Source organism: Taeniopygia guttata, chromosome 19 (assembly GCF_048771995.1).
Source record: "Taeniopygia guttata chromosome 19, bTaeGut7.mat, whole genome shotgun sequence".
Taxonomy (NCBI): domain Eukaryota; kingdom Metazoa; phylum Chordata; class Aves; order Passeriformes; family Estrildidae; genus Taeniopygia; species Taeniopygia guttata.
In genome coordinates this window covers 4,199,371-4,216,309 of record NC_133044.1, presented here as the reverse complement: position 1 = coordinate 4,216,309, position 16,939 = coordinate 4,199,371, and the positions used below count along the sequence as shown (strand labels likewise).

Here is a 16,939-nt window from a genome sequence, read left to right as displayed (position 1 = left end):
CTACAATACTACTTCATAAGGGAAAGTCTGGCAGAATATTCCCGCAGATAAGATATTCCCAAACACAAGGCACAGCAGAGCTGGCAGCTTTACTTTTATGATGGGGTTTAAAACACCAAGTAACTTTATGGCTGCTACTCAATTCTAGAGAAGGTGCCAGCCATCCAAGCCTTTTCCTGCTGGATTCCCATCCAGCTTCTGAAGAATGGGATAAATGCAACTGTTGCAATAGTTGCAGCACCCTCCATCTATGTCCCAGAGGTAACAAGCTTCCAAAGCACTTTCCATTAAAAGGTATAAAGCAATTATCTGACATCCCAGCAGGGACAATAGAGCAAATATGATGCAACAATTACTTGGGTGATAAGATCAGGCTAAGGTTGTGAGAAAAAACAATTAAAAAGGTTTGCAAGAGCTAAGGAATGCAGCTTACTTTCCCAGAATCTCTCTTAAGGACAAAGATACCATCAGCTCCAAGAGTCGACCTTCCTGTTTCAAGTTTACTGTTCTGGAGGGTGCAGAACATCTACTGTAGCAAAGCTGAAAATGGCAATTAAACACATGCTTTTTCTTTGCATAACATCACCCCTAAATTGCATAGATTAGTATTTACTGAAGTCCTTGTGAAATTGATATCCAACTGTTGGCATTTTCCATCAAACTCCAGTCGGGTCAGCACAGTGATAATTGACACAAATACATTTGTTGCACATTTTTAGCTGGAAATGCCCAGTTCCTCCCAGTTTATCCATGCATGAGACACCCAACACCCCTTTTGGGGAGAGAGATTTGAAATCCAACCAACATTTGTGATCACTGAGGTGGAACGTAGCGCTGCTACTGTAATTGCTGAAGGTGACAGCATCCCTCTGCTCCTAGCCCCAAATTGCTCCAGGAGGGTCTTGCTCCTGCAGGATCCAAAGCAAACACGAGCTGAGGGTCTTTCTGAGCACAGGCAAAGCCATGTTCCAAGTATGCTGGCTTAATATTAATTTTCTATTAAAAATTAATAGGATTAAATGAAGCTTGCAAGCCTTTGGGCACCAAAGCAGTTATTTTGCTGACGCACTCGTTGCCCAGAGGAGCAGGTTCAGAGTTCCTGCAGGATCTATGGGGCTCCTGGGGGGAACAGGGGGCTCTTCCCCACACCCCCAGAGGGACCCTGGGTTCCATCAGTGCTGTGTCACCCCGTCCTCCTGCCCAGAAACTGGTGGGGAAGATGAAAAACCCTGATGAGATCCCAGTGAAAACCCTTGGTGTATTCCCATCTGAGATCCAGCCTTGTCTGGACACTGCCTCCAATCCTCAGCCATGTGCCCCTTTCCCACTTCCCAAAATGAATTCCCTTGCCAACAAGAACTCTGCAAATATCCGGAATTTACATAAGCTTAACCTTCAGTCCCTATTAATGTCAACGGAATGGGAAAAAATTAACCATGTTGCAAGCAAAAAGACTGTATCTGCATTTCTAATTATACAACAAAACACACCACGTGGCAGTATTTCCAAGCACCTTGCTGGGAATAAAATAGCCAATGGACTGAGGCTTCCATTTGGAGTGGTGGATGCAAGAGCAACCAGCACTGAGGCTGTCAGAGTTAAGGGATGAGAATTAAAGATGAGGACATGAGAATTAAGGGAAATGAAGTGACATATGCGAACGATGATAACAAAAATGTTAATAATTAGAAAAACAGTCACCTTAAAAATTTTACATTTCATGATCTCTCCTACTTTTTAATGGCTTAGCCTACTTTTTCCAACCTAATTTGCATGATCAAAATAGGCCTCCTGCCAGGAAGCATTAAAATGGCAGCCCCCCATCGAGACAAAACTCCCTTCACCATACGAGACTGAAGGACTAATAACTATTCCTAAAAACATTTTAAATCCATTAACGTTGTTTAGCAAACACTTATTTAGAATTAGTGCCGCCATCAGAATTTGATTGTGCTCTACTAAAGTGTTTTATAAAAGTCTTTGAGGGAGGAGCAAGTCCCTCCCAAACACCTGTGCCATCTCCAACCCTCTCCAAAAAGCTGAGCACCCTCACACTCCGACACACTTTCCATTCCAAATCCCCAAAGCATTCTCCAAGATCAACCAGACAATTCCCAACAGCTCTTCAGAGTGCCAGGGTGGGCAGCTGGAAGAACCCTCCAAGATACACAGAGCAGCCAGACCAGAGTACACCATCCCCACCAACCTCTAGACTCAGCAAATAATTCTGTACACCAAAAAAAACCCAGGTCAGTACAAAAATACAAACCTCAATATTACTGATGTACTGAAGATTTGGATTGTAGTAGAGATATATGGGTTTATACAAATTTGTCCGAGCTTTGTGTTATCCTTTCAGCGCCATCTGCACAAAACCAGAGTTTTATCTGAGCATTGGATACCAAAATAAATCATTTTCTCCATATCTATGATCTTGCTGGAGACAGACGCCACAAACCTGAGAGCTGGCTAGTGCAGGCTTGTCTAGTCACAAATAAAATTACATCCACATCAATATGATTTATTTTTAATAAAAAAATAAGGCAAACCAGGCTCTTCATATTGAAACAGGCTCAGCCAGCACACTCCATGCCCACAGAAGATATCATGTACAGTGTGAAGTCATCAGAATAAAACTGGGATTTGTGCTGTCACTTCCCCTAGTAAGAAACACCATTACCAAGAGACACATTTTAATTGCCACACGTAATGAAAAGTACCTGCTCATTCTCCACTTGCTGTACTTAATGCTGTTTAAATTCAGGACTGTAAATCTTGGCAGGGTATTTTCTGGTGACTGCAGTTTTTTGGAGTGTCCATGCCCCAACAGATCTTTCAGAGTGAATTTGGCTCTCCAATACAGCACTAATGACCCGTCTCTGTCCGTGCATGAATGAGGTTCTTGGGCTGCACTTCTCAAAGCATCTCATCCTGAGTGTCCCCTTTGAGCGGGGACCTCACAGTAATTAGCACAATCTGATACTGGAAACTCAACTAATTCTAACATTGATCCCTCAGGACAGCACAGCCCATGATTTGAGAAAGGTTTGTCCCAAAAGACCCTTTGTTTCTACCTTTCAAAGTCACCAAAGGCTGGTAAATAAATGATATTCTCCAAAAGCTTTGCAAATTCCTTTCTCCTGGCTGGATACATTCTCCAACCAGCAGCCACAGCTAAAGGTTTATACAGGATCACTGAAAGCACCAAATCTGTTTTATTTTCTTCTACAGAGCAACTTCTAACATCTGCAGTCACTGCTGCAAGATTGCAAAGGATTTTATTTGCCAAGTCAAGCTGTTGAAAGGACAGATTATAAAAAATAAACACTAACCATTTTTAGATCTAACTTTCCCCCACAGACCGTGTTTTATGCCCTTTCACTGAAAATGTTACATTAGAATAAAATCAGATTTAATTGGCTCTTAAATAACTGAACAGCCACTTAAATTTTATTTCAACAGCAATAATTCATAAATCAAGCAGCTGAAATCCTACCACGGAGTGACAAGTAAATAGAGCAGAACACAGTGAAGGAGAGCACGAATACCACATGGTAAAAGGTGATTTTTTTCTCAAATTTCACACGTCACCATTTTATGGAAATCACAAAGGTACCACCACATAAATACTCAGATCTCAAACTGTCAGTTCATAGCAGTACCTGCTTAACAAAGACCAGTAGATGATGATCCTTGCCCAACTCCTTGCTAGGAGAATGGCTGGGATTTTAGCCATGGATGCAATTTCCCTCATGCACACTAGATGGAAGTATGGAAAAATCTTAATTCTTTCCCGTCTCAACTTAAATTCAAGTGGTTGAGATGTTATGTTGGACTGTCACTCTGAGAAGAATTTTTTTTTTTTTGTTCTTCATCAGCAACTTCAGTCATTGATAAGCTCTAAGTAAAAAGATGCCCTGAAATATTAAACTAAGCAGTGTTGAAAATTAATAGTAAACATAAGAGAATATACAGCAGAAATACAAAACCTATTATTCAGGCTAATTTCTAAAGTACATACATTCAATTCCTAATAATTCTAATTTCTAATTATCACTAGTGAGATCCTTCAGAGACACTGAAGTTACATTTTTTAAACCTCCAGGTTATTATAAGAAACACCACCTTGTTAATGAATAGAAACAGGGAACAGAAAAGGTATAAAAGGATTCATAAATGCTGCTGCAGTCTGACTGGAAAAAAGCCCCAGCAGATTTGTAGAATATAGTGGGAGAGGTAGAGGGAAACAGAGAACCTGAAGTCTTGCAGAACAAGCAGATCAGAGAGCAGCAAACCTGAATGGGATTAAATTACACACAATCTCCTGGAAACGATCTTAAAAGTGACTTGTTCCAAAACAATACATTTCTAAATTTAAACACTAAAGAGTTCACAGACACAAAAACTAAATCAGGCAATGGTGTGACCAGGAAAAGGTGCTGGAAGAGCTGTTTTCTCTCCCCTACTCTGGCTTTTTCATATATTGATTTTCCTCCACACTCATTCACAAATGCTCAGCAGAGCTGTGAACAATTTAAAGTCAAGGGATGCACAAATTACCAGCTCCAGGAACACATCACCCATACGAGGCAAAAGCTGAGGGCTTTGCTGTAGCTGAAGAAAATAAAAACCAACCCAGAATCAGAACACGGTGATGAGCTGGAAGACAAGGGTGAGCAAATCCCTAATTTTCCTTGTCCACAACAAAGCCAAAGCACACGACATTCCTTCATCTTAGAAGACAACAAATTAAGAAAACCAGTGCCAGAACAGAAGGATGAATGAAGAACAATGCTGGATAAAAGAACACAAAGTAGGCATGAAGGGCTCCCCTTTCCAGATGTTAAGAAGACATGCTGGTTTTCATTCCAGGTTTAAAAAAAGATAAGCAGAGGAGGAAGTTTACTTCAGAGAGTGGGAGCATCTGCATAATTTTTTGAAAAAGATTCATACAAAGATTTCCTTCCAACAGAATTTAAACTAGATCTATACATATATACATAGATATATGTGCTATTGGCTCAAGACAGTCACCTTACAATATTTTTCAAAGTGTTTTCCATGCAGCAGCTGTCTACAGAGAGGAACAAAATGAGTGGCAAGGGACAGCCACAGGAAAGGGCAGGACTGTGAGACACACATCCTCCAACATGAACACTCCAAGTTTAACAACATGAAGGCAAGGAGAGGGACAGCAGGATACAGCAAAGGATATGCTAAGGGCAGGAAATGAGAAAGGAATCCACAGCGCTCAACACTGACTTATGGGACATTTTACCAACAAAAACACTTTTTTTTTTTGCATCTGTGGCTCCCGCCTTAACCAGCCCAGGGAGACTGTCCCAGTATGAGGAGGGAAATGACAGAGAACAACTGGATGCTGGATCCCTCTGAAGAGCAGAGCATGGTGTTTCACCTATTTCCATTGCTCTCGCGTGGTTCCCAAATTAGAAACAATCAGAATCCTGCTGGAAACAATATATGGCACCTTAATTGGGTTGGCTGCACTACAGACGTCAGCAATGTATCACTTAGTAGATCATTTTCTGACTGTTTTTTTTTTTTTTCTTTAAAACTAAAAATAGCTGCACTTTCATGGTTCACCTTTTCTACACCACCTTTACTACAGGCACCATAAGAAATTAAATGTTAGCACTCACTGCCCACTGAAAATCCTACAGGACCCACACCTGCTGCAGGCAGGATCTGTCACCTAATTCAGCAGAATTGTACTTAAAGGTTTGTCTCAGACATGCTGCTTTTATAGAGGACCTGTTTTCTAAAACATTTCCCCCTAGTACACCCATCAGTCACCTATTTGAAAGCCTGGAACAGTTCACTTATCTCTAAATACATCAAGAACCCAGTGCTCCATGCATTCCAAGCACTCCACAATTCCTGCACAGGACTTGGGAACTCAAATGAAAAATCTTTCCCAGTTTTCATCCCCAAGTGTTACATCCCCACTATTCCATACCAAACCCACGCTGCAGCCAAACTACATTCCTGAGAAATTATTCCAAGAATGAAATATCACCATTTTCCTCATAAACCCTGGAAACTTGGACTAATCTTCACACACAGCATAAAGAAGTTAAGCAATGGGAATACAAAATGAAGAGTAATTCTTAAGCACAATGGGGAAATAATTATAGCAAACACGTAACAAATACAAAATGAGTGGGGAGGTGTGGAGAGACACCCAGACAGAATGTGCTGAAATAAGGAAAAGGCACCTATAGGATCTGTGAGGTTGGATCAGCCATGAGCTACAGCTGCTGCCTTTTTAAGTGTTCATTTAAATCAAATTACTAAAAACACAGGAACCAGCAGTAGATGAACACAGAGGTCTCTGTCAGCTCCAGGTGTAGGCCAAACTATGCCCTGCTTGGACAGTAAAATCAGCTTTTGAAAGATTACAACCCCTTGGAAAAATATCTTTAGGTAAAGTTCAGAACAACTTTTCTGGATGTCAGCCAGCAGAATGCCTGTTCAGGAGCTCTGTTCCTCAATCAGTATTTGGAAAGTTTGTTGTTTTTGGTTTTTTTAAGTAGAAAGATGAATAATGTGACAAACTCATTTTAGCATTCACAGTCAAAGTAACAATCTGCAATTAAAAAATTGCTACAAAATCTGTGTGGTAAAAATTTCAACACAAGTCACAAAATACAATGGGAAAATGGAAATGTGGCATACCACACAAGAAATAAAAAATTCAATTACTCACTTCACTTCCTAGTTTGAGAACATTTTAAATTGTTTAAACATCTCAAATGCTGAAAATTGGAAAGGGTGGGGTGATAGAATCATTACAGAATCATCCCCAGGAATATCTTACCCCAAAAACAGCCTCTGAAGAGTCAGCAGGCCCTGGATGCAGCGTACTACTACACAACAGAGTGACCTGTTACTCACCTGCTGCATGCAGCATTTCAGTGAACTACATGTTCTTAAAGCAATTATTTAAAAGCGCTGATCATCTGTTAAATAACTCAAACAAATCAGTTCTGGGTGGTGTATTTAGCAACTCCATAAATCCCAGAATCCTGCAAGTCACTTCATAAATCTGTGACTCTCCTCACTGTTACCTCACCAAAGATGAGTGAGCCATGAATATACAGGATATAAGATGTTTTGGTGATGGAGGTTTTTGGGGTGAGGCCAGCCAGGGCAAAACTTTCTACTTCCTTCTTTCCCCACCTCCGTGTGCTAGCCAGTAACAATTCATGGTCAAAAATGAAAAAGAGTAAAAATGAATAGACAAACCAATGTCAAAAAGTAAAATATTGCACTAGAAACACTGAGAAAAGTTTCTATCCCACATCCAGGCATTTCAGCAAGTGCAGCAGAGGACACAAGCTGAGGTTCCTGCACAGTGTATGAGCTTCTGGGAAATACAGATACTTCAGTCCTTGACAAAAATCCTTAATTCTCTTGATCTGGTAACAGTTCCCAGAAGCAAGCATAGATACAAAAGCTTATCTATCAGAGGACAACTTGAAACAAATACAAATAAGGCTTAAATGAAGGCAAATACCCAAGCTGCAGAGAACACAACGGTTCCTTAATTTCACATTTGGAGAAAAAACAATACTATGTGGACATTCTCCAACATATTTTTAATGTTATTAACAGAAATAGCACCCCAGGCTGTGCTCAAGCTGAAAAAGTGTGAAGCTGTTTGCAATGTGAAGTGAAAGGGGGATCAAAAATACCATCTTATTAAATGGCATTTATCTGGTGCTAAGTGAATTATTTATTCAACTGAGAAGTTCACAAAATGACAGGGGGGTAAATGCAAGCGAGGTCACTACTTCATGTCAGTATCAAAGCTGATCCTTAACAGAATTTAAGCACCTGCTTTTTCTTTTATCTCAGCACAAAATGAGATTTCTTTTTTTTTTTTTTACACTTCAAAAGCCATGTAACACAACAGAATATATGCCAAGCATGCAAAAACAGAGCATGCCAGCATCTTTCAGCAATCAGCTTTCCCTTGTCATCCATTATGCCAGATTTATCTATTTTTTGCTTAATTCTTGCTCCAGCAATACGCATCCTTCCTCTCTCCAGACTATCAGGCTGGTTGGGCTGGAATTCAATACAGCTTCTTAAAATAGTTGAGAAATATTGAAAATATTTGAAGCGATGCCTGAGAATTACAGCCAATTCATCAACTCCTCTTCCAGCTCCTGCTCGACCTGTGCTCCCCCAGACAAGGGGCAATTCTCATTTCTTCACCTCAGTAATTCTACCCAGTGTAAATATCATTTGGAAAACAAATAGCCTTTCTTTCATGGAAGCATTTCTCCATGAAAGCTTAGATTCTGTGCTAATTGCAAACCTTACCCTCTGACTCGCTTTTGATCTCAACCCTCCTCTGCTGAAAATTAATAGTGAATGCATTTGCTTTAAGTTTGCTTTCTGTTATCAATGCTTTTCATCTCCAAATTTCCAGACCCTCTGGACTGGCTTTATAGGACACCAGACCCACTGAAAAGCTCTCCCTGAATCCTTCACTCTGCTGCTGGCTGCAAAACTCTGCTCTCCCCACCTCCAATACCTGTAAAGCATCTGAACAGCATCTTTCCCCACTGCTTTATGCACCCGCTTAAATACACAGACTCTAACTAAAGTTCAAATTCTTAAAAAGACCTGATCAGAAACAAATAGGCTGAAAGGAAAATGCAACTCTCATCACTCTATTCCCTCACTATGGAGCACAGAATTTTCTCAGCCGGCTGCTGAATCAGACGAAGTTTCCACAGTGCACACACACACACAGAGTCACAAAGCCCCAACACGTCCAGGAGGATTTATTCCATCACAAAGTCACTACCCTTGCTCCAGCACAAATGACATCACTTAAGAACCCAACCTTATCTCCTGAGAGCTCCCAGCTCCCTCTTCTCCCGCAGCTACCGGAGCAACAAAGAACCGGGTTTGTGCAATAAGGAGGGAAAAAGTATTGCTGCAAAAAGTTTTCCAGAAAAACTTGTATTTTCTGGAGAATGTGACTGTGGAAAAATAAAGGACTGTAGTAAGATGCGAACAGAACAAATTCTGGTAGAACTAATCTGCATCTGTGATTTATCCTAAACTTGTACCAGTGCTACCAAAGGAGGGTGAGAGACGTCTGTGAGCCCTCGCAGGTGTTGGTCGGGGAGGTTCACACGCTGCAGCACCAAAACCATCTCAGTACTTGGCTGCACGAGTGGACTGAGAACTGGAGTCCAGCTCTGCAGTTTCCTTCTTCTTCTTCGTCTTCAGACACTTGAAAATTGGTTGGTAGGGAATAAAACCGGCGGATGATTTATTGACGATACCTGTTCCCTGCCCGTGGGAAAGACGGGCTTTGAGGTCCCTTCCAGCCCAAACCAGCCTGCGGGTCTCTTGCAAAAAGACACTTTTCTTGGGAAAGAATCACACAAAGGATGTGCTCGCACTGCGACCGCAATCCCCCCTTCCCCCTGACGGCACTTGTGTCGCGACGGCTGACGCGCTATCGCGATCCGGGCCGTGTGCGCGGTGCCCGGGGACAGCTACCGGGGCTACCGGGGCTACCGGGGCTACCGGGGGGTCTGGGAGCTCCGCGCTGAGCGGGGGAGACCCCGGGGAGGCGCGATGGCAGCGAGTGTCGCGACAGGCGGCGGGTGTCGCGACGGGGGCGGGTGGCCACACCGGTGATGCCTCAGCGGGCGGGGGGAGGGGACACCCGGGAAGGACAATGGTGGTGGGGGGGTACGAACCGCGGCGGTCCCGCCGCGCGGTGAGCGGGAGGAGGAGGAGGAGGAGGATGACGAGGCGGAGGTGACGGTGAGGCCGCGCCCTGCCGCTCCCGCCGTGTGCCGCACTTACTCTCGGTGCCCCTGCCCGGGCCTCATGGCGCCGCCGCCGCTGTGCCCGCCCGGCCCCGCCGCCGCCGCCGCCGCCCGCCCCGGCCGTGCTGGCTGCGCAGCCGCCCCCGCGCACGCGCGGCCCGCGCGCCGCCCGCCCCGCCCCGCGCACGCGCGGCCCCGCGAGCCACGGAGGGGAAGGGGGGAATGAGGGGGGCAGCGCCGCGGCGCCCCCTGCCGGGAACCGGCGGTAGTGCAGGGGAGGGGGATATGGGGGGCATGAGGGAGGGACACTGAGGGGACACGAGGGAGGGACACGGCGGGGACACATTGAGGGACACTGAGGGACATGAGGGAGGGACACGGCGGGGACACACTGAGGGACACTGAGGGACATGAGGGAGGGACACGGCGGGGACACACTGAGGGACACTGAGGGACATGAGGGAGGGACACTGAGGGGCATGAGGGAGGGACACCGTGGGAACACATTGGGGGACATTGAGGCATGAGGGACACGGCAGGGACACACTGGGGGACATTGGGGGGCATGAGGGAGGGACACGGCGGGGACACATTGAGGGACATGAGGGAGGGACACGGCGGGGACACACTGGGGGACATTGGGGAGGGACACGGCAGGGACACATTGGGGGACATTGAGGCATGAGGGACACGGCAGGGACACACTGGGGGACACTGGGGAGGGACACATTGGGGGACACTAAGGGACATGAGGGAGGGACACGGCGGGGACACACTGTGGGACATTGGGGTACATGAGGAAGGGACACGGCGGGGACACACTGGGGGACATGAGGGAGGGACACGGCGGGGACACACTGGGGGACATTGAGTGACATGAGGGAGGGACACCGTGGGAACACACTGGGGGACATTGAGGCATGAGGGACACGGCGGGGACACATTGGGGGACATTGAGGCATGAGGGACACGGCGGGGACACATTGGGGGACATTGAGGGACATGAGGGAGGGACACCGTGGGAACACATTGGGGGACATTGAGGCATGAGGGAGGGACACATTGGGGGACACTGAGGGGAGACACAGGGAGAACGTGAAGGGGACATGTGGGGGACAGGGAGGGACATGGCAGGGACAAAAGGACATGAGGTCATGGCAGGGGTACAGGGAGGACATGAAAGGCCACAGCAGGAGGGACGGGGACATGCAGGTGGGTCAGGAAGGGGACACAGAGGGGGCTCTGCCACAGCTCCGGTGCTGCCCACGCTGAGGTCTCCCCCACACACCTGGGGTCAGTCCTTCATGGAGTTTTTTCCCACAGGGAAGGGATGATTGGCACCCCTGCAATGGGCTTGCAATGGGATAATTCACCTAATTCTCAAAGCTCATTAAGGAGCTGCAGGTCGGGAAGGTGAGACACTTCACCCCTTGCCATGCCAAGAGCATTTCCAGTGCCCCCAGGAGTGGCTGTTGCTGTGGGCACTCGGCTCCATCCCTGGAAGCAGCCTGGGACAAGCTCTGGGACAGCACAGGGTGATCCTGACCCCTACCAGGACACAGCCACACAGAGGGGACAGCTTGCCATGAGATCCCTCCAACCCCGCTTACCCAGCTTTTCCCCCCACAGGGTGCAACCTTCAGAAGTCACAGCTCAGAAAACTGCATCTAAGCTCAGCTGGGAAGGAGGAATGACATGAAAGTGCCCTGGTTTGAGCTGGAATAAAACAGAGGGAAGGCGGTGGCAGTGAGGTCAGGCTGCCAGGGAGGAACAAAAGAGAGAACAATCACTTGTGCTGGGACCTCATTTTATTGCAAAGGAAATACAAAAGTTGGACAGCAGCATTCAAGGGACCACAGCACCCCCTGCTCCTGGGAAACAAGACACTCTGTGCAGGTTTCCCAACGGAGTTTTCAGTTATCTCACATTCCAGATAGAATTCTTCAGCAGAAGGGTAAAACATTCCTTTCACAGCGCACCAGCGAAGAACAAGGGGCTGAGCAGGGTTGGGTTCCAGACCCTTCCCAATCTCTTCACTGCTGGGGTTTTCTTCCCTCAGGGATGTTGATTTATAACTGCACATGGATATTTACCTGGATTTCTGACAGGAAGGTACCCAGTGCTCCAAATGCTGGGCAAAGAGATAAAACAAGCCCCGAACACCAGGTCCAGGCACACACATGTGGTGCCAGGCTCCACCATGCCAAGGTCTCTGCAGAACCAGCCCTTCTCCTCCAGCCTCACCTGTGCCAGGTGCTCTCTGTTACACCTGAGCTGCAGAACCTGCTGCTCTTCCCACTTTGGGGTTTTCTTTAGCTGCAACAGCTGCTGTGTTTGTATCTGTGACCCTGGTGCAAAGAGTGAGGACTTGGAAGTAAGTGATGCAATAAACGACTCGAATTCCTAAAATGTGGGGCCATGCTGGTTTGCATGACAGATAAACCAGTCAGGCATTACAGATGTTCCAGCTGCCAGCAAAGCCCTAAAACTGACTCCCTAAACCCACCAGCTTCAACAGGGCGAGGAGAAAAGTCAACATGAGACCATCAGGTGGGCTGGGGTGGTCTCATCCTCCTGTGTAACCATGATATAGCCTTCAGAAGAGATTACAAACACGTGCTGACAATCCTTCACTGTGACCCTTTGTTTGCTACACGGCAGCAGATGCTCCTGAACCTCCACAAACAAACACCTGAGAGCAAGGACATGAGACACAGCCCAAAAGAAGCGGGTGGCAGCTCTGGAAATGCAGTGCCAGAATCATGGGTGCAGCTGATTCTCCAGTGCCTGTCCCCAGGCCAGATGCCGTAGAAGGTCCGGAGTAACTGTAGTAACTCCATCATCCTCTATTTCTGGATTCAACAAACGTGCCAGGATACCCCTAGGAGTGGTTTCTCCACATGATCTGAGAGTTGAAGGGCTGTTAAAACACACCAAGTGCTCAACCCTTCACCTCCACCTTGAGCTTCAGGCGGACTTCACACAGGAAAGCGTTCATCAGGTCCTGGCCAGCCTCCCGAGCAATCCTGCTGATGACCCTTCCTCCTCTTCCAATCAACATCCTCTGTGTTAAAACCCAGAGAGAACATCATCAAACTCACCCTTACATTGCCCAGGAGAACAGTGCAGCCACAGAAGAAATGAGGGAAATTCCAGCATTAAGTGGTGAGGCAACTTCGGGAAGGTGTAAGTTGCTACTGAACAGCCAGTATTGGGTACATGGCTCTTCCCAAAAGAGAGGGAGAGGGGAGCACAGCAAGGATGAGGTGTTGGACTTGGGGAACCTCCCTTCATGCTGTCCAGCATCCCATCTTTCTTCCTTCACTCACCTTATGAGACTCCCTTGGCACCAGGAGGCTCTGCACGATGAGGAGCTCCCCACATTCTCCTTCCTTCCATATGTCCGTCACCTGCGACAGCAAACGAGCCCTCAGCAATCCTGGAAAATCCTCAGGAACCCCCAACACCACTCCCTTGGAGACAGCAGCACACAAGGGTGGCCCCTTCACACACAGAAAGGGTCTTGGAGCACACCTGCAAGCACTGAGTCACCCCACAGATCCCAGCAAAGGGATTCTCATCACACAGCCCGAAATTCCCAGTAAGACAGCTGATGGCCCAGCCTGCCTGGGCACACTTCCCACCTGAGTCACTCCATAAGGCACTTCCAGGGGCAGGTACTCCAGGACCTTCTCCCTGATGATATTATCACAGATCTCCTGAGGTGACTGGTTGGTCAGGACGCTGCTGTGGAATTCCCAAGGGCCTGGCTTGGCTTGCATCAGGAGGTACCTCTGTGGGCACAACACACCACCACCAGCTGCCACGTGTCACCCACACAGTGCCAACACCCCTGTGCAGAGAGGGCACTGCTGCAGGGCGGTGGTTTGGTGTTTTGGGCAGGGACAGGAGACAGGGAAGCTCTGAAACCCCTCCCTAGGGCTGTGTGTATCACAGAAAAGCCCACAGAAGCCCTGGAGCTGAGAGACAGCAGTGGGTGGATTCCTTGCTGCTTGGAGAGCCCCAGGGAAGAGTTCTGCACAGAAAGCTCTGCAGATGCAGCAGGGACACATCCCAAGTTGACATGTGACACTTTCCCCCCTCCCAGGCCAGGAACAGAAGCTGAGGCTCTGTATGAAGTGCTGGGTCCCACCCCAGGCTCCAGGTGTGACACAAGTTCAGACTGGAGTTACCTTGAGTGTATCCACCTCCTCCCCATGGAGAGCTGCCAGCATGAAGATCTCCTGGAAGTGTGGCCAGCCTTTCATATCTTTTAGATCCTTGTGTCCATGGTGCTTTGGCCCTTGGGCTTCCCCTGTGCCAGCACCCCCAACATCACTGCTCTTGTCCAAACCAGAGCCTTCCTGCCCAAAGGGAGACCCTGGGACCTTGCTTTCAGGTGGAGAAGACTTTGCTGAAGAACTGGAATCCTGTTTAAGTGCAGATTTCACTTCCAGTTTCTTTCCATTTACAATTCCTTCTGTCAGGTCAGTTGCTATTTCCAGCAGGAGAAACTTCTTCTTTAGTATATCCACCTGAAGTCAGAGAGAGAGAGAGAGAGGTGTCAGGATTTATCCTAAATGAAGTGGGCAGCTGGATCTGAAGGAGCCAGAGGAAACCACCCAGGGAAGCAGCTGCTGCAGGACAGCACAGTTTTGTGACCAGAGGCCAAAACTGGCACAGTTTTGTGCCAGTGTGTCAGCAGTGCCAGCACAGTTTGCCCAAACACTGAGAGCCTGTCAGCTCTGCTGAGATTCTCCCTGGCTGACCTGGTTCCTCTTCCCTGATGGATTTAAACCCCAGACAGCAGCACAGCTTCAGGGGTGCTTGCAATGGTACACACACACCCCCCTCAATATTCTGGAGCAGAGGGGGAAAACTGTGTCCTTTAAAACACCAGGAACCCAAAAACCCAACACTGCTGCCTTCCTGAAGAAGGCAGGAAGAAGGAGCAGGATTTACCTTGTTCAGGACCAGGACACTGGGGATGTGGGGGAACTGAGAGAGGCACTTGAGCACCTCCTTGCTCAGAGAGTTCCGTGTCCAGTGATCCGACACGTCCACCAGAACCAGGACTGCCAGGAAAGAGGGAGTGAAACAGGATTAATCCACATTTTCCACAATGTTCACTTGCAGCTTTAGAGTCTGTGGTCACTCCCCTCCTCAGGAGAGGCACAAAAAGAAGAATTTTATTGAAAACACTAAAAATGCACCTTACCCATGTCACCCTAATGACATCACACGTGCTAAATCTCACATCCAAACCCAATTATTAACCCAAAGTGCCTCCCCTTGGCAGCAGGCAGTTCTGATCCCCTCCTCAGCTCAATATTCCAGATCTTTTCTCTACTTTTCCATCCTTGTTCACACTCCCTGGGCTGCCTGTGCTGCCAGCAAACACCCAGATACCACAGCTGGGAACTTGTGTGGCAGAAAAGGATTTGGTTTGATAAAAAAAAAAATAAATAGTTGAAAACCCACCTAAATCTGCATGTTTCATGCTGTCCCATGGGTCTGTCAGCATGGTTTCATCTAAATTATGCCTGAAAGACACATATAAATGAGTAAAATAGACACATTTCATTATAATTGTGTTCCTCCCTCTCAAACTAGAGGGAAACCAGTGTTCTCCCTCATTCCAGCTGCCTCAAAGCTGCTTTAGGGGTTGTGACATCCCTTGTCATGTGCAGACACATAGAACCACACACAAAAAGGCTCAAGGGACATCATAGGCTCTGTGTGCTACTGAAATTGCAACAAAAAAATTACTGGAAAACAAAATAATGCTAAAAATATGCATTTATATCACTCCTGTTTTACAGACTTTGCACAGTGAAAATTACATTCCTGTTTTATCAACTCTTGCTAGGCAGCACACACCCCCCTCCCCACCCCAGTGCTGGTACCTTTTGGCTTTTAAGGGATTTGTGAGGCCAGGTGTGTCCAGGATGATCTAGGAAAAGGAAAAACAAACATTTCATGGCCAGCAGCGAGAGGTCAGGGGAAAGCCCTATATTTGTGCAATGAGAGATGATCTCACGGGATACAGATGAGCAAATGCTGCTCCAGGACTCACCAGCTGCGTGTCCTCGTGTGTGATGACACCCCAGGCCTTGCAGCGGGTGGTGTGCACCTTCCTGGAGACAGGGAAAACCTGCAGGAAATTCATTCAGTGTGTTACACAGCCAGGATGTGCTAAAAACCCAAGGAAATAACCTGAGCTCCACCCCAGCTTCACCTTCCTGCCCAGGAGCTGGTTGGAGAGCGTGGATTTCCCGGCGTTGGGAGCGCCGATGATGGCGATCCTCAGCACCTTGGGCTGCTGGGGCTGCTCGGGACGACTCTCCAGCAGCCGCTTCTGCTCCTCTGCCGGGGAAAGGAGGAGCTGGGACGCTGCCAAACCCTCCGCGGGCCAGCATCGCCCTGCGGCGGGGCGGCAGAGCGAACGCTCACCTTTGTCGGTGGCCACGGGCGGCGGGTGCTGGCCCAGCGCGGCGGGCGCGGCCTCGGCGGGGATGCCCAGGAGGGTGCCCAGCGCCGAGCTGCTCCCGCTGCAGCGCCGGGGAACGCTCGGGATCCCGCCCAGCGCCGAGATAATCCCGCTGCAGCGGCTCCCCGGGAGGCGGGCTGGAAGAAAACACCGAATTCACCAAGAACGAACCCGCCTCCACACGCAGCGTCCGGGCAGCGCTCAAGCCACCACAAAGCCTCTCGGCCGGACCCGCCCGCCACCTCCCGCATCCGGAGAACACCCGCGGCCCCAGCGCACCCGCTCGCAGCCGGAGCGGCCTCACCGCGGCGGCACCGGCGGTACCGGCGGCCCGGAGCGCGGCGCGGGCGGCAGCCGCGGCCATGGGAGCCGCCATGTTGGCCCGCCGCGAGGCACGCCGGGAAGGGAGCGGTGCCCGCTGCCATTGGCGGACAGCGCGGGGACACCGAGAGCGCGGGGGCGGGGCCAGAGCGCCGCTGCGCCGCGGGGAATTGTGGGATGGAAGTGGCCTTGGGCCCGGCGGAGCGGGGCGGGGACGCGGGAGCGCCCCCTGCCGGTGGCACCGCGTGGTGCAGGTGGCGGCCCCGCGGGGTCCCGGTGTCACCAATGTCACCAATGTCACCAGTGT

At 48.4% G+C, this 16,939-nt stretch overlaps 2 protein-coding genes across 3 annotated transcripts in view; both read right to left on the bottom strand.

Annotated features, from left to right (window-relative positions):
• Positions 1 to 9,977, bottom strand: part of FAM222B (family with sequence similarity 222 member B) — a 36,123-nt gene extending 26,146 nt beyond the window's left edge. Inside the window, exon 1 of one of the 2 annotated variants that reach the window (XM_030287890.4) lies at positions 9,859 to 9,977. The gene's annotated coding sequence lies outside the window, so the exon portion shown is untranslated. The remainder of the gene's footprint in view (positions 1 to 9,858) is intronic. The other variant, XM_030287889.4, reaches the window with a different exon arrangement.
• A 1,634-nt stretch (positions 9,978 to 11,611) lies between these two features.
• Positions 11,612 to 16,745, bottom strand: ERAL1 (Era like 12S mitochondrial rRNA chaperone 1). The gene is made up of 11 exons (XM_030287948.4): positions 16,591 to 16,745; positions 16,275 to 16,448; positions 16,060 to 16,187; positions 15,898 to 15,975; positions 15,728 to 15,774; positions 15,303 to 15,364; positions 14,784 to 14,896; positions 14,015 to 14,356; positions 13,466 to 13,615; positions 13,151 to 13,231; positions 11,612 to 12,885 (listed from the first exon to the last, which is right to left on the bottom strand). The coding sequence occupies exons 1-11, from the start codon at positions 16,685 to 16,687 to the stop codon at positions 12,763 to 12,765; spliced, it is 1,395 nt and encodes a 464-aa protein (XP_030143808.4). The 5' UTR covers positions 16,688 to 16,745; the 3' UTR covers positions 11,612 to 12,762.
• Positions 16,746 to 16,939: the final 194 nt, after the last annotated feature.